General features: G+C 36.7%; 1 protein-coding gene across 17 annotated transcripts in view; it reads left to right on the top strand.

Moving 5' to 3' along the window:
* The window catches only part of JAK2 (Janus kinase 2), an 89,272-nt gene extending 63,710 nt beyond the window's left edge, over nt 1–25,562 (top strand). For 14 of the 17 annotated variants that reach the window (XM_053931742.1, XM_053931740.1, XM_053931745.1 and 11 more), the window contains 12 exons: nt 910–997; nt 3,023–3,150; nt 3,897–4,035; nt 5,319–5,470; nt 6,482–6,632; nt 6,887–7,023; nt 8,210–8,399; nt 8,907–9,031; nt 14,467–14,639; nt 15,529–15,646; nt 19,033–19,146; nt 21,355–25,562. In XM_053931742.1, coding sequence (XP_053787717.1) covers nt 910–997; nt 3,023–3,150; nt 3,897–4,035; nt 5,319–5,470; nt 6,482–6,632; nt 6,887–7,023; nt 8,210–8,399; nt 8,907–9,031; nt 14,467–14,639; nt 15,529–15,646; nt 19,033–19,146; nt 21,355–21,462 — 1,623 coding nt within the window. In that variant the 3' untranslated portion in view covers nt 21,463–25,562. Of the gene's footprint in view, nt 1–909; nt 998–3,022; nt 3,151–3,896; nt 4,036–5,318; nt 5,471–6,481; nt 6,633–6,886; nt 7,024–8,209; nt 8,400–8,906; nt 9,032–10,314; nt 11,760–12,391; nt 12,532–14,466; nt 14,640–15,528; nt 15,647–19,032; nt 19,147–20,645; nt 20,779–21,354 lie in introns of those variants that run through there. The other 3 variants (XR_008428516.1, XM_053931753.1, XM_053931754.1) reach the window with 3 other exon arrangements.
* Nucleotides 25,563–25,845: the final 283 nt, after the last annotated feature.

The following is a 25,845-nucleotide window of genomic DNA, read 5'->3' as shown; positions in this document are numbered from 1 at the left end:
ATCACTGAGCCTTCTCACTTTTTGAGTGATGCTTTTAGCAGACCCGAAATGCTTTTGTACAAAAACTAATAAACTGGTAGTGTAATCAAGCCCAAGACTCTGTCTGTGAGAACTGAATGTTAAAGACTTTCACAAGATGTAGTAGTGTTTATTATATTAATGTAACTTTATAATGCTACTTTTGATAACATAGGTAATAAATTTATATTCTAAAGTATTAATCAGTTACTAAAAGTTCAGAGTATAGAAATAAAAATATAGTCACTTAAAGGAAAATGTTCTCATTTTCATTTCACTTTGTTGGGTGAACAATCAGTACACAAGCAAGGGTAGATGGAGATGCCACTGAACATAATAAAAAATAAAGAAAGCAATAAAATAATTTGGAACTTTCCTGACAAAGTTGGAAAAGGTCTTGCAATAGTGGATGAATTATATAAAAATTTTTGTCTTTTAATAATATGCTAGAAAGAGATAAATTGGAAACTGAACAGTGCATTATGTCAGAATAAATTAGAAAGTGAATAGTGTATTATGAATTCGCTTTTGATTTACCTAGGTAATTGAAACTGAAAAAAAAAAAGATTATTTTAAAAATGTTGAGATATACTTGCTGGCAGAGAAAAAGAAGTTATTAACCTATCTGGAATGTGTACTACCAGTTATTCAGAAAAAGAAAATTTGGAAAAAACCTCCACAACAAAAAAACTGAAGCAAAAGCCAACCAAAAAAGAAACAGTTGCCAAACACAAACCAACAGCAAACAATACAAAATATGTTACATAGGGTCTTTGCAAAGAGATAGTTGAAATAATTTTTTAAAACGATTTTAGTAAATTATTAGAACTTTGAGGCTTTGTTTTTACTGATATATTTTCTTTGTCGATCTTTCCCTCTCCTTCCAAAAAGTCCTTTTTTGAAGCAGCAAGTATGATGAGCCAGCTTTCTTACAAACATTTGGTGTTAAATTATGGAGTCTGTGTTTGTGGAGAAGAGAGTAAGTAGAAATTAAAAATTTCTGTTTTTACCAATTTTTATATGTCTGTATTAGAGTTTGACATTGGTTTTGGGTAAAACCAGGGAAGAAAAAAACAAAACAACAGAAGTTCAACACCAGCTGAACAGCTAACACATGTTCATGCTGCAGCAGTAGTAGCCTTGGTATCTGAAAGCTAGTTAATAGTAAAAACAAAGAAAAGGGAAAAATTGTTTAAATAAAGTCAGTGTGAATGGTAAGCTTTGTAGATGACTCAGTCATGTCTGTTCTATCTGAGATCAGTTTTGCCACACCTCTGGAATGAGCTTTTGAAGTGCCAGAAAAATTGCAGCCTTGCATTGTGTGGTTAGCTAGAAAAGGAGGTACTGTGCTACCCAGAAAAATCTTCATTTACTGTGATTAGAAATAGACATTGCCTCCCTTTTCCACATGTGCTCTTTTCATGAGCACAAATATAACTTTGGGAAATTTAGTTTAGAGATCCCATTCTGAAAATACGAGGTCCTGGTAATTCAACAAACACACTACAAAATTTTAGCAGCAGTAAAACCTTTACATTGTCTGCAAAAGTTGAATGTCTTACGGCTTTGTGACTATGTATTAATAAGATTTTTTTTAAGAACACTTGAAGTACATTTATACCATCTTGAAATTAAATCTTAATTTTGGATGGTTGTCATATGCTAATGTGTCTTCAAATATGACTGCTGGATCTCACTTTGACAGTTTTTCTTCTTCATTCCATCTTTAGGCTGAAGTATCAGTTTGTCCAAAACCCATTTTTTTCCTGTGATCAGAAATTTTTATGAAAGGAAGCATTTTATAATTGTATGAGCATATTATGTAGGTGGCTACCTTCATTAGGGAGAAAGAATTTCCAAAAGAGACAGTGAATTCAGTAATCAGAATTTACCTCTGTAATCAGAAGTTATCTCTCACAGAAGGCTAGAAAAGGCACAGCATTATAATTGGCCAAGAACTTGTGCCAGAACTTCTGCCAAAAAACCACATGGAGTTTTCTGTATTTTATTCATTGTACCACACACAGGGGTGATATATAAAATTTCAGGTAGACCATGTTTATAATTGAAAAGAAATTGTTGCAAGAGGTATATGGTTACTTCTTTCGTCTTTGGGTCATATCTGTCCTCTAGAAATGATTCTCTTTCTGAAGGCAAGAGACTTACTACAATTTAAGGAGAGGCAGTTACTAAGAAATAGGAAGAGCATCTCTTACTGATTCTGTTTTTTACGCACTTGTGTACAAATTCAATAAAAATTGTTTCACATAATTGCAAAAAAAAAAGTACTTGCTGTCTCTAAAATGAATTTGTTAAAAAAATCTGTTTATTTGTTACAGCCAGATATAGTACTAGTAGTTTCAATGTGAACATGTTGCAGCTTGAGGGCAAGGGTTCAGTCATTTGATTTGAAATCATTGTGTTGAAAGTGATGAAGACAGCAGTTCTTGTTTATGGAGTTTTTTGCTAGATGGCTGCAGAAGGCATATGTCATACACATATACACAATTTTAGGGCAAATACTTCTCTGTTTTCAAGCAAAGTGTCTTTGTCAATGAAGCATTGCATTTTCCAGTAAGAATATAAATGGTAAACAACTATGAAGTGAATGAATTGAATGTTACTCAACTCACCACATTGATAGTGCTGTACACTACTATGCTTCATCAGCAGTTATATTATTGTGCCTTTCAGATAAGGGTGAAAAGAGCCTCACTGGATTTTACCTAATCTGTAAAAGATTAAATCTAAACAATTAACCCTAAAAGATTAAATCTATTAACTATGTATTTGAGAAGAAATTAGGTGAACTTCCACACTCTGAAGAAGTATAAAGAACATAGAGTATGTGTGGCAGTACTCAGATACCACAGAAGTTGAAATTTATAGTTAGATCACCAACAAGGTATGAAAAGAAGAGTAGTACTAAAGTCATTAATCTGTCCTGAAATTTTACTATTTGTTGTTGGTTTTAATTGTTACTCTTTTTATCATTATGAATCAGACATCCTTGTACAAGAATATGTAAAATTTGGATCCTTGGACACATATTTGAAAAAGAACAAAAACAATATCAATATTTTGTGGAAGCTGGAAGTAGCCAAACAGTTGGCATTAGCCATGCATTTTCTGGTAAGTGGTTCAGTTTTGTTAATGGCAGAATTCAAGTGACTCTGACTCATGTGTGTAGAAAGGCTGAGCTATTACCTGAATTCCTGAAACTCTGGAGGGTTTTGATAATGGGTTGGCCATATACCAGCTATTTAGTAGATACCCAGAGACAGACTTTGTATCCATTATTTTTTAATGCTTTATGTTTTAGCATGAAATATAAACACTTTTGCAGCAATGCTTTCCCCCCCACCACCCCCACAAATCAGTCCGTTCTGGGCTTCCCACCTCAGCTCATGATGCTGAAAATAAACTATTTCCTGGTAGTCTTAATACTTAACCACTGGGAGAGGAAAACACTGTACTGTTCATTCTTCTAGTGCATTCTGCTTGGGCATTAGATCTCAACCTTACAATCTTTCCAGCTAAATATAAAGGCCATTATTCAAGACAGGATATGTGACTAGATAAGTCTTTCCTTTAATGGAATTTAAATGATCTTACATTAATTTTAAGTGGATGGATGAGTATTCTTCTGAGTTAAAAAATGTCAAATTGTTTCAGACTTCAGGTAAATAAGAAAAATTGGCTGAAAACTGTAAGTTTGAGAGAAACTGATGGAGTACCTGAAGTTTGATCAACTTAATCTGTAATCATTATTTTATTTGCTGATGTTTCCCTCATGCTGTACAGTATTTGTTTTAAAATACCTCTTCAACAGTAAGACTTTTTTGGTCAGTTTGTAAAAGATGCATTTCTGGTTATAGGAGGATAAAGGCCTTGTTCATGGGAATGTCTGTGCAAAAAACATCTTGCTTATCAGAGAGGAAGACAGGAAGTCTGGAAACCTCCCCTTTATAAAGCTGAGTGATCCTGGCATCAGTATTACAGTTTTGCCAAGAGATAGTAAGTCTTTGCATCAACTTTCTTGTTCAGTGCTTCTGAAATGAAAAATAAGTTTGAGGGTGGGGGTTTTTTTTGACCACCATGTAACCTAATTCTGTTATAGTAAGTTCCTTGATCTGTGTGTCATTTTATAATTGTCTCAATGGTCCTAGCCAAGCAGTTTTGAGTGTCTCTTTTAAATTAGCAAATAACTACAGGAAATAAAGCCACAATTCTCCATTGTGTGAGTTTTTTCCCTGCTGTTCTCATTTTCAACCCTTTTTCATTGGTAGTACTATTGTTATATTATATTGTAAATATGCAGTATAGTCTATTACATTTGCAGGTAGCTGCTGAATTTAGCGTCTTGTAATTGATCAAGTCTTTTATAGCTTGCAAGAACTTTCAGAACTGAAACCAAATGCTGACTGGCAGTTAAAAAGCATCTTCAGTGCATTTCTTGGTGAATACCTAGAGCCATTTGATGTTAAAAATACTGAGTTATCATCCACTTTTAAGACTGTTCCAATGCTTTATGAACAGAAAAATTAACTAAATGGAAAATGTGTGCAAGGTTGTTATGCTAATGAATGGAATTAACCTTACTAGTCCTTTTATAGTCTTTCTTCTTAATAAAAACACTTCTTACTTGGTACTTTTTATCAATGTCTAAAGAAGCCTATACACACAGCCTATACACACTGCAGTGTCATTATTTGTCAGTAAACTATTTAAATTCTCCTTGTTTTAGTGTGAAGCTTACATTATTCTTACGAGATCTCATTTTAAGGAGCTCTAAAGCCAAATCAGTACAATCCCATGTTTTAACTTGTTACTACAGTCAGTAGCAATAATAAAATCGCATAGTTAAAATTTACATAGTTTAAAATTGCTTTTCGTGGTGCCTTTTGCTGTGCCATAATATGCCAATCACTAGCAAAGTACTTTTTATTCTTTAATGTCTTGGTTCTTTGTGATAGCTATTGAGTCCTGGTAATATTGGGGGAAATAGAGAAATCACAGAAAAAACATGGAAATGATATTAAGGCAATTTTATATCTTTAGGCTTATTTTACAACAAAATGAATGGACCTCCTCTCTGATTCACAAATATTATTTGATTTTTTGCCCATATTTTATAATTTTATTTTCTTGGTGGGAACAAATACTTGGAAAAGTATTATTAGTACATTGTAATGAAATACCTGTTTATATTAAAGTAATTTTTACCAAATCAAATATGTTAGGGAATTTTCTGGTATTGTTATTCATCTTAACAAGTTTCCTTGGTATGATTACACCAGTTCTTCTGGAGAGAATACCCTGGGTTCCTCCTGAATGTATTGAGAATCCCAAACAACTAAGCCTAGCTACAGACAAATGGAGTTTTGGTACCACTTTGTGGGAAATCTGCAGTGGAGGAGACAAACCCCTGAGTGCACTAGATTCTTCAAGAGTAAGTATTACTGGATCTGCAGTCATAGCAGTTCTTTAAACACTTCTAATTTAGAACATCTGCTTTTGTAACCACATCAGCATGTAACATGATGTGGCCTATGACTGCTGTAGGAAAAAGACATACTTGCTTGTAGGTAATAACCAGAAGAGATAATTCGAAGTTTGTTTTTTTGTTGTTTATTTTGATTTTTAGGGGGACAAAGTACAGAATTGCCATTATTATCTAGTTCATATTTTTGTTGCTTTGTTGCAGCAGTGTATCACTTTAAACAAAAGGTATTCCTAACAGTGTGCATGGATTTTAATTAGTATTCTTGTAATTGAACATCTTAAATACAGTAGTACTTTGTGTGTTGCAACAATTCTACTATTTTAGCTAAACCAGGAATGTTAACTTTTATCTCAGGTAAGGGTAGGAGATGGAGGAGAAACATATTCCATAAAAATTTTAATTTATATGTATTTGCTTCTTTAGTTGGGAGTAAAAAGAATACTTCACTATGCCACAAAAGTACTGGTAGTATTATTTTTGTAAAGGTACTGTAACCTTCCCATAAAGCCTGATTTGATTTCTCAGGTATTTTAATCAGCTCTTACAATTATATCCAAGGTTTACCTAGACCTAACTTATAGAAACCTAAGTATTTCAGAAGTTGCCCTACATTCCTTCCTAATACTCACAAAGCTTTTCACAGCTGTGATTTCAGGCAGTAGAATTTTCTACTGGACCTATACAGCTGAAGATTTATGAAATTGCCGATAAAGGAGACACTGTTTCTCATCTTTCTCTATCCTCTTATCTTCTTCAGTAATTGGCTGGAAATTTCTGAACTGATCACTCTAAATTATACCAGCCTTGTCTTAGATGAAAATCTGTGAGATGGACATTTGGTGAGATATCAAGTCTAGGTTTCGAGCTGTAATTTTTGGCTACTCCGGGGAGAATGTTAAGGCTTCTGCAACTCTTCATGGTTGTAAAATGTAAAATGACTTACCTGTTTAATTCCAGAAACTACAGTTTTATGAAGATAGGCACCAGCTTCCTGCCCCCAACTGGACAGAACTTGCAAACCTCATAAACAACTGCATGGATTATGAGCCAGATTTCAGGCCTTCTTTTAGAGCAATTATACGTGATTTGAACAGTTTGTTCACTCCAGGTGAGTTTGCAATACAACAGGATCAAAAAGAATCCTGAGTCCTATTGGTTCACTTCCTTTTTAGTATGTTTTTTGAAATACATAATTGTATTTGACTGCAAATTACTTTATAGAAATAAAGGTGGCTGTCAATATTCTCCTGAGCTTGAAGTATGCCAAACAAAAGTAGAAAATGCCATGATTGTAATAAGGTTCTTCCTTTCCTTGTTCACTACTCTGTGCCTTCTGTTCCCTTTCTTCCTTCTACCTCTCAGATTATGAGCTATTGACAGAAAGTGATATGTTGCCAAATATGAGAATTGGAGCACTTGGATTTTCTGGCGCTTTTGAAGATCGGGACCCAACACAATTTGAAGAAAGACATCTTAAGTTTTTACAGCAACTTGGCAAGGTAAAATGTTTCAAAATTCTGAATAGGAAATAACTATGGTGATCAGTTATCCTTTGATGACCCCATATACATTATTTACAGTGAAACTTCTGTTTTAGAAGTTACTAATTTCAGTCATATCTGATCAACACGTGCGTCTAGATCTTTTTTTCACTTTCACAGTATTCTTAGAAGAAAATTAGCTAACCTCCACAATGAATCCAGTCACACCAAAAGGCTAAGTACTTTTAAGGAATGCAGAGCTGCCTGACATAAACTTTAGATAGATAGATACACACATACACTTGATATTCAGTTAACAACACTCTGGAGCAGTCTTGTGCAGAACTAGTATGACTGGGGTTTTTGTGCATGCATATTGTGAGAAATCTGAATATACAGCCACTAAATTCAAAAGGAAGATATATGTATTCAAGATACATGTAGGCCTCGAACATTTTGGTTTTAGAAATCAGTATTTGGTTACTAGTTTTGCAAGTCATTGCAGCCTGGGTGTGTGAAAGCAGACCTAGACAGATGAACAAGTACAGCTGACAGATCTTCTCCAAGTACTATTTTTCTAGGATGGTTCTTTGCTGTTTTATTTGGTTTTTAAGAGTATTCTTTTGGCTTCAAGTACTGAAGCAGCCTGAATGTGAAGTAGCAGAAGTATGTGTTTGCAGATAGTTGGTTGTTGACTGTGATAGCATAGCATAGGGAGAACAACAGAGTGGTAGGTGATAGCTGCATAAAGGAAGACAAAAGATAATATAAATGAAGAGACAAAGCCAGAACACTGAAACAAATTAGAGAGGAGCCAAAAAGAAACAGAGCAGAATTAAGAAGTAAGACAAAGGGATTTATGCAAGTGCAAGAAATGGATTATGCCAGTGGAAGTGGAAATTTGTGAAAGGAGAGAAAATAGATGGACATCACCCTCTTTCCTTGTCCTCATTTCCTGTTCTGTTTGCTTCCTTTCATGGAATATGTTCCTTTTGCAACTGTTATCCTCAGTCCTGCACTTTTTCTCTCAGGGAAGTTTTGTGGCCTTTCACTTAAATAATTAATCACATCACTTTAATCCTTAGTACTGTGATCACTGAACAAAAACTACACTCTACATGAACAAACACGTACGCTAGGAAACACAAAGGGCGAAGGATGTGGACTTGTTTTTAATTCCCAAGTGTTTCTATTTGTGACCTAGGGAAACTTTGGCAGTGTTGAGATGTGCCGGTATGACCCGCTGCAGGATAATACTGGGGAGGTGGTTGCTGTGAAAAAGCTGCAACATAGCACAGAAGAGCACCTTAGGGACTTCGAAAGAGAAATTGAAATACTTAAATCACTGCAGCATGATAACATCGTTAAATACAAAGGAGTATGCTACAGTGCAGGTATGTGCTATATTGAATACACCTAAACATGCATACTAAGAAATTCAGAGAGGTAAGTGTTGATGATGGTCACTGACTTGTAAATTTACCAGGACTGAGAGAGTACAAAACAAAGGAAGTTTTTTGAAAGATGGTAACATTCGTAACAAGTTGATGTCACTTACCATTTTGAGTTTCATCTTGACAACACAAATATACAGACTTCTACTTTGCCTTAGCAATAGTAGCTGAAGTATTGATGAGATGATGCGGATTAGTGATATATTAATTTTTCAAGCATATCCACATCATTGTTGTGTTTCAATAAGTGGCATTTTCTGAGGAAATGCAGTCAATTAGTATATGAAAAATTGCATAGTGATGTATATCATAAATTAATATATTTGTATTAAGTCCATTTTGTATTATGGCTACTGGTAGAGGTATTAAAATACTTATATTAAAGAACTCATCTTTGGAAAATTACAGAAATAATTACATTTGTATTTTTTGTTATTGCTGTAAAAGGACGTAGGAATCTAAGATTAATTATGGAATACTTACCATATGGAAGTTTACGAGATTATCTGCAGAAACACAAGGAGAGGCTGGACCACAAGAAGCTTTTACTGTATGCATCTCAGATATGCAAGGTAGGACATTTCAAATTATATACATATTTCAATGAAGTTTTGTCTCATTTTTCATCCCGTTTGTCTCAAACCAACAGTAAATGGTTATTTTGGGGTATCTTCTATAATGCTGTTGGTCTGCTAGCACCACATAACCCTACGAAAAAGTAGCAATATTTTCATGTAGTCAAGACCTGGAAAAACTTTTGGGTATCTTAATACAGGATGCTGAGACTGGTCTATCTGCTGACTGAGGCAGAATATACTCTCTTTTCTCCCTAAGGTGACCTGACATAAAGTATTGTAGGAGTTAATACACTCACTCAGGCAGTGTGTTCATGACATTCTATGATGGAATTTTCAGAAATTTGACATTCAGCTATAAAAACACCATAACAACATGCGTATGTTTAAACAATTTACTTTAAACTATAAGAGCAAAGATACATGACTTTTGTATTCAGAACTAGAGGTCTTAGAAGTACCCAAACCTGTAATAAATTACTTGGTACCAAACATCATTTATAAAATCCTGAAAAGTGGTACAAACATCTGATCTTTCTTGTTATATCTCATTTTCCTTATAAAGAGGGCTTATGCCTTCCCTAGTTTCATTCTGTAATTACGCTTTGGATATTAGAAACTAGAGACACCTGAGATTTCATATTATTAATATTAAATCTCACCTGAGGTTTACATATTATTTAATATTATTATTTTTATATTTTACCTGAGATTGCATATTTAGGAAAAGAAATAAAAATGGAAGTGAGGGGGAGAGAGACAAAAATAAAAAATATAACCACAACCCCTCAAGGCATGTACCAGAAATATTTTTAAATTTCTTTTCCCAATACCTACATCAAAGACATGGAAACAGCAGGTTACATAGGATTACATAATCACAAAATCGACAAGGCTGGAAAAGACATTTGAGATCATTGAGTCCAACCTATGAATGAACACCATCTGGTCAACCAGGCCATGGCACTGAGTGCCACATCCAGTTTTTCCTTAAACACTTTCATGGACAGTGACTCCCCCACATTCCTGAACAACTCATTCCAATTCCCAATCACCCTTTCTGTGAACAATTTCTTCTTAATGTGCAACTTAAACCTTTCCTGGTGCAGCTATGTCCTCTAGTCCTATTGCTGGTTGCCTGGGAAAAGAGCTCAACCCTCATCTGACTACAGCCTCCTTTTAGGGAGTTGTAGGGAGGGATGAGGTGCCCCCTGAGCCTCCTTTTCTCCAGGCTAAACAACTTCAGCTCCCTCAACTGCTTCTCACTTGTGCTCCCACAGCCCTGTTGACCTTCTCTGGACATGCTCCAGCACTTCAATGCCCTTCCTAAACTGAGGACCCAAGACCTGGAGACAGGATTTGAGGTGCAGCCTCACCAGTGCTGAGTACAGGGGAACAATCCCTGCCCAGGTCCTGCTGGCCACACTATTGCTGGTACAGGCCAGGATGCCATTGGCCTTCTTGGCCACCTGGGCACTGCTGGCTCATGTTCAGCTGCTGTCAGTCTGTATCCCCAGGTTCCTTTCTGCTTGGCCACTGTCCAGCCACTCTGTCCCCAGCCTGGAGCTCTGCCTGGGGATGTTGTGGCCAAAGTGCAAGACCTGGCACTTGGTCTTGTTAAACCTCATATTGCTGGATTCGGCCCATCGATCCAGCCTGTCCACATCCTTCTGCAGAGCCTTACTATACTCCAGCAGATCAACACTACCACCCTACCTAGTGCTGTCCATGAATTTACTGAGGATCCCCTCATCCAGATCATCAGTGAAGGCATTAAACAGGACTGGGCCCAACACAAATGCCTGGGGGACACCACTGGTGACTGTCCCCAGCTGGATGCAGCACCGTTCACCACCACTCTCTGGGCCCAGCCATCCAGCCAGTTCTGAACCCAGCAAAGAGTGCTCCTGTCCAAGCTGTGGGCTGACAGCTTTTCCAGGAGTGTGCTATGGGAGACTGTGTCAAAGGCCTTGCTGAAGTCCAAATAGACAACATCCACAGCCTTTCCGGCATCCACCAGGCAGGTCACCTGGTCATAAAAGGAGATCAGGACCTGCACCTCCTAAATCCATGCTGGCTGGGTCTGAGCCCTTGGCCATCCTGTAGGTGCCATGTGATGACACTCAAGATGATCTGTTCCATAACCTTGCCAAGCACCGAGCTGAGGCTGACTGCCCTGTAGTTTACCAAATCCTTCTTCTGGCCCTTTTTGTGGATCGGTGTCATACTAGACAACTTTCAGTCATCTGGGACATCCCCAGTGAGCCAGGACTGATGCCAGATGATGGAGAGTGGCTTGGCGAGCTCTTCTGTCAGCTTCCTCATCACACTAAGATGGATGAGGGTGTTTTTAGGGTATGTTGTCCACACATATTCGTATGTCTGGTAATTGTGCCCTGCCACCTTAAGATCCTAAGACTTGGCTTCTGCAATATCTACAGAAAAGGTCTGAAAATAGGGGAGAATCTCTGCCAGAGCCAAGACCTTCTCCTGACATTCAGACTTTCTTATGATGTAAAGAGCTTGCTAGTTCCCTACTTGAAACTGGACTAACCTTTTAGCTGCTGAACCTCTTGTATGCATGAGGAATGATGCACCTTTAACAACTTATCTCACCTATTCATGTGCTTCACTGAAGCACAGTAATGTGGGTTGTCTCCAGGAGAAGCTGGTTGATGGGCAAGCAGTGTCAAATGTGGGAAAACAAAGAAGTTAGCAAGTCTATGGCAAGTGTCAGTCTTTTCACAGAGAGAAAGGATTGAACAGGTGACCACCCACTTCAGAGGGTTGAAGATCTCTCTGATCTGTTTCTCCAAAACAAAAAGTCATTCTCCTGTAACAGCCTAAGAAATTATCTCATACTTATTTCTGCAACAAAATTACTGTTGTTATGCTGGTAAGTCACTATAAAAAAAATCTTTGTTCAAGCAGAGACCTGGAAGAGTCTTAAAACGCAGCACCATCTATGAGGGCAGTGACCGAATCTTTCATAGAAGTAAGATGCAACATGGATTTTTGAGCACAAAAAGGCTGCAGACACTTAGCTGTTTTATTCTGTATCCATCTCAGCCTGTGACCTCAAGGTGCTGGCCTTGTGAACTCATAAGAAATTGCGAAGCATGTAGAAGTCCTCAGGCTTTCATTCAAAGCCTGGTGAAATAAGAGTGGCAACATGTCTAAGGATCCTGGTCTGAGGTATCCATTGGGAGGACTGGAAGGTGGATTTTGACCTTTGGTGGCTGTGCAAATATGGTAGAAATCTTGGGGAAAGGAGCTGTATTCAGAAACTACAAAGAAAAAAGGACCTTAATGTGTGTGTGCATACACATACATAAAAGAACTTTGAATATATTACAGGTCTTTAGGAGGGTGAGAAATCAAAATAGCAGATGAGATGATTCCTTCCTAAGTACCAAGCACCAGCCAAGAGAAAGGGAGCTAAAATATGCATCGTGCAGATACTAAAGTGGGAAAACATCCTGCTTTGGTAATGACAAACCATGGGGACAAACATTATGAAAATGTGGGAAATCTGCACAGAGTTTGCTCTTAAAGAAATGTCTTCACTTCTAAGAAAAGCAAAATCTAAGCGTTACCGTGTACGTGCCTTGCTTTGTAGTGTTGTTGCTGTACGATCTGCAAAGTAGAGGTTATATCGATTGCTTTAAGATTTCTCTAATCTCTGGCATTCTGATACTCTAAAACAACGTAATTATAAACATAGCAAGTACCTGATATTGTGAAAATGGAACCTGAATGCTTTTTCTTTGTTTAGCTGACCATGTTACACTTTCAGCTGATTTTGCTTTTCTTGCAGTGTTTGCTCTTTCAGCATCTCACATCTCATCTTTCTGCATTGCATTTCTGTCAGTCTGTAATCTTGTGGGGGTTTGATCACAAACCTTTCTACCTCTGCCTTGCTGTTCTCCTCTGAAGTGTATGAGAGAAATGAAGGCACACTCATTACCTGAAGGTTAAGATGAATGTGTTTGGTTGTTTACTGTGTTTTGGTTCCTTGCTACTACTGTATTGGGAAAGGTTTTCCTTCTCTTAATGTTTGAAGTGTTTCAGGTGTCCTTGCTGGTGAACCCAGTTTTAAAGGCAGAAACATTTAAAATTACATTTAAACTCTGTTGTTAGACTAGTGCCACAGGATTGTGATATCCACTTAGAATTTGCATGATTTCAATTAAAGATCTGTCTTAGGTGTTTTCCAGGCTAACAGAAAAGTTACTATCCAACTTTATGGCTGTTTTCAGAATAGTACATTGTAGTAAGAAAAAGCTGTAGCATTTTCATAGGGTAGTTGTACCAGAAATATAGAAGCCTCACTTTGAAGAAGTTAGCTTTGATATTTATGGCAGTGAATAAGCTGGCAATGAGGTATGGGGCATTTTTGAACAGTTTTGGAATGAGCTGTGAGAGAACAGCAATGCCACCCAGTGGTATGGGAGGTACTAGAATCTGAGAGAAAGATTGTACTTTGTAGCCAAAATCTGAGATTTCTCACATTAAGAAAAAAAAAATAGAGAGAGAGAGAAATAAGCCTTTTGGCATGACTAGTAATAATGTTACTTTTCAGAACTTTTGAGATCTCTAGTGCTATTTGTGTAATTTAACTTTTCCATTGTGTTAAAAGGGTGATATGCTTTCTTATAAAACTATGAAACTGACAGCTTGCTTCGTGATTCCTTTCACGTGTGAGTTGGGTATCTCTTGACAATGTGCAGCATCACTTCCAGTCCTCCATTTATTGCTGTCTAAGGAAGTCCTTCTTGTTTTAGTAATGCCACTACACACACTGGCTTTTTCCAAATTTCATTGTTAGTGAAAGTAATTAGGTGCACTGGTAAGAAGGGATCATCAGCAACAAAAGACAGCATGGCTTCAGACCATTGTTTTGTTACAGCAATCTCTAGAAATATAACAATAAGCAGAACTCTATTGGTGAATAATTGTCCATACAAAAGAGATACAAGGCACACAGTTGGGAATACAGGAATTGCCAAGGAATTCAAGGAATCATAATACAAATTTTCATGAAAGCAATTGGGAAAGCAGATGCAGAAAATGAAGAAAAAAGTGTAAATGAAACGGATATGTTGGACAATCTTCTCATGTGCTCTGGATTGTGTAGCTTAGCCCAAATTTTTTCCTTCTGCATATCACCAGCCAACTGTATTTGGGCACAGAAAGGAGCAGTAGCATTTATCCAGCTACATAATCAATAAAATACTTGGCTCTGACAGGTGCTTAGTCTGTCTCTGGCCAGTTAAAGGGAAGTCCCTGAGCTTGGAAAAATTAACTCCTCAGAGAAGACAAACTTGGTTTTGGTTTTAACTTTGAGGTTAATTCATCCTCTTAGGGCATGTGCAGCTATGTAGTGGTAAAAATAACTCTTTTCTTGTTCTGTTTGTAACCTCTATACCTAGGGCATGGAGTATCTGGGTACAAAAAGATATGTTCACCGGGATTTGGCAACAAGAAATATCTTGGTGGAGAATGAGAACAGAGTTAAAATTGGAGATTTTGGATTGACAAAAGTCTTGCCACAAGACAAAGAATACTACAAAGTGAAAGAACCTGGTGAAAGTCCTATATTTTGGTAAGTCTTCTTTTGGTATGTGGAATCATGGCATGTTTTCAGTTTTTGCCATTTCAGCATGTTGTGGAATTCTTACTTGCAATCTCCACACCAGTTCTCCAGCACTGTGAAAGTCACTTGCATGATATTTCACTTCACAGAGAAGCACTTAGGACTTTCCAACATATTTTTAAAAAACCCAGAAAAACCCCCAAAACAAAAATCCCAAAAAATACTTATTTAATACTTCTCTAGCATCCAACAGAAAACATTTTCAGAGGTAAAGGAAGTCTAAAATGCCCCATTTGCCTGGATGCTTTCAAATTTTTAGGTGTTCTAGCTCCCTAAACACTGGTCATTCATGTCTTCCAGCTGAGATCTGTTGGATACACTCCAAGAGAAAATGCCATTCCACACATGTGATTTTAGTCTGTATTTTAATTTTGGCTCAGGCACTGTTTACCTAAAGAATAAGTGATACAAAATGGCACCTTAGTAGATGTTATTGGAGATGTACAGTTTAGTTCCAAAAGTGCCTGCAACACAGTTCACTGAAAGTGATGGAAGGCTATATTGTCCTTCTTTGCAGGTCTTATCACATCAAATTCTTGTTTTCTTGCACTTCAAATAAGAAATATATCTACAACTTTATTGGAAAAAAAATCAAACTTGGTTATAGTTATCACAAACTGCATTTGTTTAAGGTGAATTTGGTTTTCAAAACCAATTAACTATTATTAAAGGAGTAGTTAGTAATTGAAGGTACCAAAAGGAAATGAGACCATGCTAATATCAATGAATAAAGAACACTTACTCATGAAAAAGAAATCTGTCTTACTAAAACAAATGTTTTCAAACTCAAAATGGCACATGTTGCAGAGAGCAATTGTACTTGTACTGTGTGTTGCAGGTATGCTCCAGAATCTCTGACAGAAAGCAAATTTTCTGTGGCCTCAGATGTGTGGAGCTTTGGTGTAGTCTTATATGAACTCTTCACCTATATTGACAAAAGCAAAAGCCCACCAGCTGTAAGTATACAGTTAATGAATCTCAGAGAATTTGTTTATTTAAATTTTCTAGATTGTCATGTACCTTAATAGCTTGATGTTTTCTGATCCTTTTCTGGAGATACCTTAGTGTTTATGAGACAGCATCAAGTCTGAAGCAGTAACTAAAAGGTACTGGTATCAAGCCATAAGAAAGAAAGAAGATCTCAAAATTACTTCATAATCTGTGCATATCTTATCCACTCTGTAACTTCTGTTTGAAAAAGGTTTTAAAATCTCTTGTTATAGGTTGTTCTTTCCCATCCTTTGTAGAGTGTTGTCCCAGATGCAACCAGTCCATTGCATTACCTTTACTTTTAATGTTGTTCCAAATTTAAGGCTGAGCCAAACACATACATAGAAATTAAGTTAACTTAAATAAGAACTTAAGGTATTTTATGTTAGCAGAACCCAAGTTAGTAAGTTAGCAAAGTTCAGGAAAGAAAAGGAGTGGCTCTTTGCAGACTGTTGACAGGTGTGTTTAAAGACAAGTTTATAGTGAGAGAAGAAAGATACTGTTATCCTCCAACTGAAAATAAGATACATGATCTTATTTTCACCTAGCAATAACCATGGGCATAACAGAGGAGAGTTCAGGCTTCTGTATTTACTTGGCCAGACTGTCAGTCCTGGCAAATGTTGTTTTGAGAGCTGAATAGTGATGATAGTCAAAAATGCCCTTGGAGGATACCTCTGCACTGGCCTCAGTGGACCTCTTAGTAAGTCCATACAATGAGCTATCAGAGGTATCAAGGAAGAACTCAGGACAGCTCTTCCAGCATAAGAACATAAATGTTGCAGACACCTAGAGTTCTTCAGAAGGATTGTGAAATGAAGTGATAGAGTAAGTTAGAGCACAGGTGGACTATTCTTTCAATGAATCCTACTGGTATGCATCAAGAAAAGGTAATATGGTAAATTTAACCAAAGTGGTCTGTTTAACTCTTGTACCCTTTATAGTTATACATTGTTTTTAAAACCCAGCCATTTGCATGTTCAGCCAATGGGTGATTGATACTTTCATGTCAAGGATCATTAAAGAAATTTGGAAGCACTGGAGGAAAAAAATGTCCTTTATGTTGTACTTAGAAATTTATTTCAGTTGATAACACATCCTCATTTACTTTTGATGTCTGGCAGTCTGAGTGAGGTTTTAATCTGCTTTTTGGGTTATTTTGGTTTTTTGGGCAGCAAGGTTTATCTAAGCCATTTTTGCTGACTTTAATTATACTAATTTTTCTGCTGTGTCATTACTGATTAGTCCTGCTAACCATTTTTTATACATCAGCATGATAATATCTGTTTTCTATTTGGCATTTTTCAAAGCGTTAAGTTATTTTAATGTTGCAGAGAACTCTGTAGAATCAGCTGTGAGTTTAATCCTTTTAAAACCAATTAATCACAGAAGCATAGAATGTTACGTGTTGGAAGGGACCTTAAAGATCATCTAGTCCCAGTTCCCCCCTGCCAGTTCCCTCCCTGGCAGGGACACCTCCCACTAGATGAGGGTGCTCAGAGGCCCGTCCAGCCCAGCCTTGAGCACCCCCAGGGGCAGCCACATCTTCTCTTGGCAGTCCATTCCAATGTCTCACCACCCTCACAGTAAAGAATTTCTTCCTAATATCCAATCTTTCTTTCTCCCCTTTTGGTTTGTACCCATTACTCCTTGTTCTATCACTGCAGTTCCTGATTAAGGGTCTCCACCTTTGCTGCAGGACCCCTTCAGATCCTGGAAGTTGCTGTGAAGTCTCTACACAACTTTCTCTTCTCCAGGCAGAACAGATCCAACTTCCTCAGTCTGTCCTCATAAGACTGTCCTGCTCCAGTCCTGTTATCAGCCTCATGCCCTTCTCTGGACTTGCTCCAACAGGTCCATGTTCCTCCTGTGCTGGGACCCCAGAGCTGATGCAGCACTGCAGGTGGGGTCTCAGCAGAGCAGAGGGGCAGAATCCTCTGCTTGGCCCTGCTGGTCACGCTGCTTTGGATGCAGCCCAGGACACGTTTGGCCTTCTGGGCTGTGAGTGCCCATGGCTGGGTCATGTGGAGTTTTGCATCAACCATCACCCCCAAGTCCTTCTCCACAGGGCTACTTTCAATCACTTCTCCTCCCAACCCACAGGTGTGCCCAGGATTGCCATGACCCATGTGCAGAACCTTTTGCTTCTCCTTACTGAACGTCATGAGGTTTGCATGGCCCACCTCTCAAGCCTGTCCAGGTCCCTCAGGATGTATCCCTTCCCTGTAGGGTGTCAGCTGCACCATGCAGGCTGTGGTCAGTGAATGTGCTGAGAGTGCACTCAGTCCCACTGTCCACGTCACCTACAGAGGTGTTGAACAGTTTTGGCCCTGGTACTGACCCCTCAGGGACAACACCCTTCACTACTCTCCCTGTGGACAGGAAGCTATTGACCACAACTCTGAGCACAGCCTATCAGCCAGTTCTCTATCCACTGAGTCCCCCATCCCTCAAACCCATGTCTCTCCCATTTAGAGACAAGAATGTCATGTGGGACAGTGTCAAACTTTGCATAAGACTAGGTAGCTCCATCATAGAAAGTCACTAGATTTCTCAGGCAAAAATTTGTGCCCTTAGTAAAGCCATGTTATCTGTTTTCATTCACTTCTTTGTTTTCTATATGCCTTAGCATGATGTGTAGGAGAATTGGCTGCATGATCTTGCCTGGCAGGGGTGAGACTGACTAGATTGTAGTTCATTGTCTTTCACTTTTCCCTTTTCAAAAATCAGGGTTATCTTTCCCTTTTTCCAGTCATCATAAACTTCACCTTAACAACTTCATCTGCCAGCTCCCTCAGGATCCTTGAATAAATTTCATCAGGTCCTACAGACTTCTGCACATTCCATTTCCTTAAATGGTCGTGAACATAAACTTCTCCTACAGTGGTCTTAGGGTCTTCATTCTCTCAGTCCTTCCATCTGCCTTTCTCAACTTGGGCAGTGTGACTGAAGCCCTTGCCTTTGAGGACTCAGGCATAGAAGTAGTTGAAAACCTCAGCTTTCTCTTTATCCACGGTAGCCAAATCATCAGATGATGACCAACATTTTTAAAGATCATCAGATGTTGACCAACATTTTTAAAAATTTTTAAAGATTTTTCACTTAGTGCTTTGAATTGTGTATGTATCGTTCCATTTTAATCTATTCCATATCATTATTCCATTTTACACACAAAAAAAAAAATCTGTAATTATTGATATATTCTCTGGATGTGTAACTTATAATTTCATCATTGTTGTGTACTATTCAATTTATTCTTATTAGTCTTATAAATAATTTTTGCTTGGTAAGAATATTGGAGCATCTTTTTTTCCTCTAAAGATTATATATTACAATTGGCCTTTTATTTCAGGAATTCATGCGCATGATTGGCAATGATAAACAAGGGCAGATGATTGTATTTCATTTGATAGAGCTTTTGAAGAATAATGGACGACTGCCGAGACCAGATGGATGCCCTGATGAGGTAAAGTACTGTGTTAAAATATTACTGTAGTGTAAAGGGTGCTCAGTTAGGGGGGATACCTGTAAATGCAAAACTTGTACTTTGTTCTGCTTGGACCACTAAAGTATCAATTCAAGTGGAATGGCTGTACTGTTATTTTATCAGTTTCATGATGAGTGTAATCTTTTCTCTTTTTTCTGATTCTTTAGCTTGTACTGCCTCAGGAGCCCAGACTGTAGTCTTGCTAAATATATGAAGTGGGACTGCTATAACTGACTGCTGTACTTGGGCACTCACACTTCTATTTCAAAAAGATAGATGTATTAAGGCAACAAGATTAGTATATAGAACTTGCTCCGTGTAAGTCCCAGTAGGGATTCTCATTCAAAGCTGTGAACTTTGGATTCTTTTGAAATCTGTAATATTCAGCAAAAAAAATCTTAATATCCACCTAAGGTTTTTCACATTTAATTGCAGGATTTAAAGAGTTTCTTATCTTGATTATTGCCTTTCTGTTACTGTTCCCTTCTCAAGTGTGGAAGGCTTATGTTTATAATGCATATTATTCACCATCAAACATTTTCAACTTGCAGACTATAGGCACAGTTAAGTATATGAATCAGATTTTCTTTGTTCAGGGTCTTCAGATTTGTATTTATGTTCTTTGTAGATACTAAAGTATAGCTGTAAAGCTGTCCTCAGAGGACTTAAATTAATTCAGTATTCTTTTGGTTTTACTTTTACACCAGATGCTTTAAAAAATACTTTCATACCACTCCTAAACCTTGTAGTATTCTATTCTTCAGAGCAGGGTGCACAAAGCTTGGTTCAGTCACACTGACCTGCTTGGGCTGTGTAGGTGAATCAGTAGTAAAAAAAAACAGAAGGAAAATAGTTATGGGTTGTTGTTTTTTACATATGTAACTGCCGGCTCAGATTAATTGCTGCATCCCTTTAAAGTCAAGCACACTTGGCAATAAGTCAAGAAATAATCAATTTAAAACTGATGAAAGAGAAAACATCAGGGTCAAATGGTCTAATAGAGGAGAAAGAAGGAATGGTACAAGTGAGGCAGGAAGCCACAGGGGAAGAAAAAATGTATAGAGAATAGAAAGAACCTTTGAAGAACCTTTCTTGCACTTTATGTACCAGTATAGCAACTGTTGAATTGCAAAGGTTTGGTCTTCTGTAGATAACCTGAATGTCATATGTATAAGATAATAAATAATCTGTTTTACTGAAACTGTATTTTAACTAACCCAAAGGTTTCAGTGTCTGACATTTCTCCAGATATCAAAGCAAGATGGAAATGTCTCTGTGTCAGAAACTGTATTCATCCCCTTTTGATCCTGGAAGGCCAGTCATCACAGATAATAAATCTTCCAGATACCTGTAGCTTACAGTACCTTATCTTGCAGTTTACAAGCTGCTTGAGACTTAGTTCTAAAGCAGCTTGGTCAATGCAGGTGTTTCAAATTTGCTGAAAGATAAGGAACAGTTTCTATTTTTTTTCCTCGTAGCTGTATAAAGTGTTCTTAAGCAACATGTGAAAAACTGTTGAAAGTATGAGAAATTGGTAATAACAATCTGGATTGAGTTAATCAGAAGAGTACAGGTGAAGAGCTTGGCAAGTTGTATGAGACCGGGTATCAGGTACATCTCTGGGCAAAAAGAAAACTGTTGCCATGTAACTATTGTAGTGGAAATATCTTTCAAAGTTGGTTCAGTTTGCACAGTAACTTTTTTTTTTTTGGCTTATTTCTGATTATATATGAAGAATAATTATACAAATGTGGAGAAGTATATGTTAACTTCGCAGGGGAAGTCTTACTTAGAATTCCTGTTTTTGTAAATCTGATTTCTGGTCATACTGGTGTTTGTCATGTTAAAGCATTTTTGAACTTTTCAAAAAAAAAGCAAGAAAAAATACAAATACTTAACAAAATAACTTAAGTCTTGTAAAAGTTTCAAAAAACAGCTGAGTGAATTTTCATGCTAACTTTTAAAAAATTGTCTTTTATAGTAAGAGCTTTTACAGAGCCATCTATCCTAGGTTCTTGCTGTCACTGGGATCAAACTGATGGGTATAACAAGAGTTTAGACACACTCTTCTGCAGCTGTTATTTGGAAGCATAAAGTTAAGCTGGATGTTCTTTAGTTCAGTTTCAAGTAAATATGTATGGTATCTGTTTGCCTACTACCAATTTTCTTTTTTTTTTTCTTCTCCAGATTTATGCTATCATGAAAGAATGCTGGAACAATAATGTTGCCCAGCGCCCCACCTTTCGGGATCTTTCTCAGCGAGTGGATCATATAAGGGAAAGCATGGGTGGATAAGAAAACTGTCCCTTCTTCAGAGGATGAGTTGGAATGCAGAACAAAAAACCAAAAAACTTGGTCAGCTGTGTATATTTGACATATGTACATGTGCACACATCTTTGCTGGAAGTAAAATCTTTGTGGCAAATACCCTATCTTAATCTTCATACTGAGGAATCCTGCTAGGGCTTTTTTATCAGGATATATTTGTCACTATGAGAACATGTTGAAATTCTCAATAGGGAAAAAAATTACTTTTCTAAAATAATGGGTGGTCATTCAGCAACACGATTATTTGCCTTACTTGGCAGTACAAAAAAGAGGTGACTTAAAATGTGATGAAACTAAGAGATAAAAAAACATTGTATTTCCATGTTAAAGTGGAGATGCCCAGAAAAGACTTCTAGAAATACTTTTACACTGAGTATATAGTGACTTGGCACCTTGTTTTGTGTGTTGCACAAAGACTTTCGTCTGTTAATACAGTTTCATGATTTTTTCATTGTTGATGCAGAACTGGCTTCTCTGTGTAACAAAACAGAAGTGGTTTGCTGTGCCTGTCTGAATCAGTTATCAGCCAGCAGTATATCCAAAGAGATGTAGCTGTGTGATGTACTGTAAGTAATTTGAGGGAAAGGGAGCAAATTGTGCTTTATTGGGAGAGACAGAAAACTTAGTAATCCACGCAAAAATTTTAACTTAAAAATGAAAAAGCAAAGATGTTTTCCTTTTATTCCTACTCCTTCATTGATGAGTATTAGATTGCCTTTATAGAACTGAAGATACTGTGGTAACACATAGAAATGAATTCATTTTACACAAGGTAGTGTCTTCAGTGTAAATAAGAAAAAGCTAAGTATACTGCTTTTAAATGCTGCTCTTTTTTTCTTTCCCTCCTTGTAGTTTTTGTGCAGCCATAAGTGAATGAATTGAAACTTTCAAAGCAGGATTAAAAATCTAGAAAATTCCCTCACTTTCACAATTTCTCACTTTGCTGTTAAGATGATTATCTTAATATCTTCCTTCCAGCACAGAGCTCAGTATCTGATATAGCCAGTCACAACCACTTCAAGCCTGTTCTGTATTGAAGTGGCCCAAGCGTATTTATTTCTGTGGTAATACCCAACATGAGACTATTTAGAAGGAGGAGTTACAAGTACAATTGCTCCACAGTCAGCGGAGGGCAAGGACATGATTCCAGTTACTGAGAACTGGAAGGAGATCAGAGCTACCTGAATGCTGTATAATTCAGCTTTTGAAATAAGTAACAAAAATTTTTTGGACAAGAGAGTGCTTGGTTTTGCCTTGAGGCATAAAACTTGGGGATAATCTCATATCTCAAAGCAGTATAATTGCAGGGTTTGTTTATTTTTAGTTCAAATAATCTTGTTTGTTTGTTTGTTTGTTTTTACTTAAGCATTATTGTTTGCAAAGTATAATGCTTGTTCTTTTTGGACTTCTGCTGAGAGAAGTTCAGTTAAGGGGATATGGCAAACTGACCTGACATCCAGACTTATATTTAAAATGAAGTGTTCATTTTTAAAATTTGTGGCAGTGAGTGAAACAGAGGTTACTTTCACTGTGGAGCCTCCTTAATATTTTTGGTTAACTACATCCATTTTACCAGAAATTTAAGAACCTCAACTTCTAAAAAAACTAAAAAAAACCAAACCAAAAAAAAAAAAAAAAAACAAACCACACAAAAAACCCTAAAAAATCTTTTCTTAGTATAATATAGTGCCAGTATAACAGTATTTTGTACCACTATGATGTTTCTCTCCCACAATCACTCCTACAAAATTACTATTTTATAGTACGAGAGAGTGCTAAATATGGAGAGCAGCATCAACCTTCTCTTTGCCCATTGCATTTAAAACTATTTCTGTTAGTGTTCTTGCCACCAAGCATTTGCATAGATAATTTTTCAAACCAATTTCACAGTCAGTTTTTAAGCTGCAAAGAACTTTGAAGTGGTTTGTTCAACTTAACGTGTTTTCTCAATTTCTATACCTTGCTTTGAGGATCTGAAATTTTGTGCAAAAAATGTCTTTGCATTTGTAGTCTCAGTTACGTGTATTGTGGCTTTTTTGTAACAAAGGAGATAAAGCTTTAAAGTATCAAGACAGCATTTTAGCTGAATAACATATGCAGGAATTATGTAACATTTGCAGTGTACAACACTCAGTAGCTCACTGGTTTCAAATACATAGTAGACTAAACATAATTTATGTAAAAATCTCAGGGAAGTTTGTGTAATGCAATGAAGAAATCTTCCAGTCTGCTAATTTTTCAAATGAATTAAAGGTCTTTTTCTTGTTCTTACTGCATTTTGATTAATTACATAGTCTGTTTGATTGCATAAATGTAGTGGTGAATTCAAGGATGATTTTTAAGTGTCTTGTGGAGTGTTTTTGTTTGTTTTGGGGTTGTTAGTTTGTTGTTGTTTTTTTTTTTTTTTTACTTTAATACTATATCATTTTTAGAGAAAGCCATATCTTTACACCGCAGTGTAATTGTGTGGTGTTGGTCAGAGGCAGTCTTTTTTAACAAACAGAGGCCTGTGTAGAGGGCTTGAGCATTTGGGTTTAATGTTCTTAGCTGGGAGAATAGGACCAAGTAGTGCTTAGGACTCGGGAGAGGTATAGTCATCTGCAGTGTCAATATTTAGGTCCCAGAGCAGATCTGGTGGCTTTCTCAAAAAGCTGTTGAGGATGTAAATGTAGTGATTTTGCTGAATTTGCTACTGCCAATTGTGTAACCTTTAAAAAAAAAAAAACAAAACAACACCGCTAAAACCCACTGTATTTTGTATTTTGAAAGCTCTCAGATCTACAGTAGCATAGATAATGTCATATTTTTACATGGCATTTGTATTAATAGACTAAGTACTTTGTTTTAGAAAATGTCTTCAGTTGGCATTGCATTTGTAATACTTTAGTGTAATCATTATGCTACCCAAAATGCTGTTTGATTTTGTTGATAGAAGAGGTGCTGGTTTATGTATACATGACTGCTACTACAGTGTAGAATTAAAATATTAATTACTGCTTTGCACTTACATTGGAAGTGAAAGAAATTTTTAATAAGTGCACAATGTATCTTACAGAATCTCTGCAATCAAGAATTGTGTTGTGTATTGGTTCGTAGTCTATCAGTATAAATATGTTAAGTTTCAAAGTTAGTTTTTAAATTTCAAATATTCCACACAGTATTCCACAAACTTGCAACAGTCATGTAGTAAGTCAGAGGAGAAATTAATTTTCAGGAAAAGAAACACATGTTCTTGTCAAGTCCTAGTACTGGTTAAAAGCTCCCATAGTTGAGATAATTGTTGTTAAATGTGCTGATGAATGCAACTGTGAAAATATATGTAAGAATTACATTTTTCCCTCAAAATTAAATTTTTAGTTGTTGCATTTAGTTGATATGTTGACCAGGTGCCCTGAAATGTATGGGAAAATATGTTACTGCATTAAGTATGAAGAAATGTAACTCTTGTGTAAAGAAAGCAAGCTTTTCAGGAATGTAGGATCACAAACACCTAGAGGTTAGAGTTCTGAGAGCAAAAGTAGAGGTGTAGAAGAACAAGACTAAAGGAAGAAGGATGATGTTCAGCATGGGAGAAGCTTTCTGGAATGTGAAATGCACAATGAATTATGAAAACCTGATGTCTACTGAAAATACCATATCATGACAAGTATGTGCTAATATATTTCTAAACTGTGTATTGTCTGCCTTAAGTCTGAAATATTCACAGACACCTAACCTGGCTGAAAAAATTTCAGTAATTACTATACCAAAATAAACTACTAAATGTTTTGCCATGCCAGACAACAATTCTGAAAAGGTGTTTGACTAAGAAGTTTTGTTCTGAATTTTTCTTTTTGAATAAGAGATTTACAGTACTTTATATTAAAGTAGAAAAAGTCCCTAGATGATAAGGAGCAGGGAGGAAAAGATACCTGCCACTTATGATTGAAATGTAAACATTTAAACACATGGTTCAGTGAAGAGAACATGAAAGGGATATTTTTAGAAAACTGTATATCCATACCTGAAACTTAACTGTGTGTTTCTTTTTGCATTTGGATAGTGAAAATAAACTGAATACAATGGAAGATGCATGCCTAACAACATTTTCTTTTGTACACTAAAATTTGTTAGTGGTATTTAAATTACTGCTGATGGCAGCTGTTCCATTTGATGAGGTAGAACACAGCACATACAACTTTCTGACCTTCCTAGAACAGCCATATTAAGCATTTATCCTTTGGAAGAAACTTAGATGTACCAAAGTAAAGGTGTTACCTAAACAGTAAGACTGAGGGCTTTTAATATCTTTTTAAATGAAGGTTTTCACTAAGCAAATTAATTTGGTATGAAGAAACACTTCCTTTCGTT

Source organism: Vidua chalybeata, chromosome Z (genome assembly GCF_026979565.1).
Source record: "Vidua chalybeata isolate OUT-0048 chromosome Z, bVidCha1 merged haplotype, whole genome shotgun sequence".
Taxonomy (NCBI): domain Eukaryota; kingdom Metazoa; phylum Chordata; class Aves; order Passeriformes; family Viduidae; genus Vidua; species Vidua chalybeata.
Note: the sequence above shows the minus strand (reverse complement) of the source record. Positions and strands in the feature narration are given on the sequence as shown.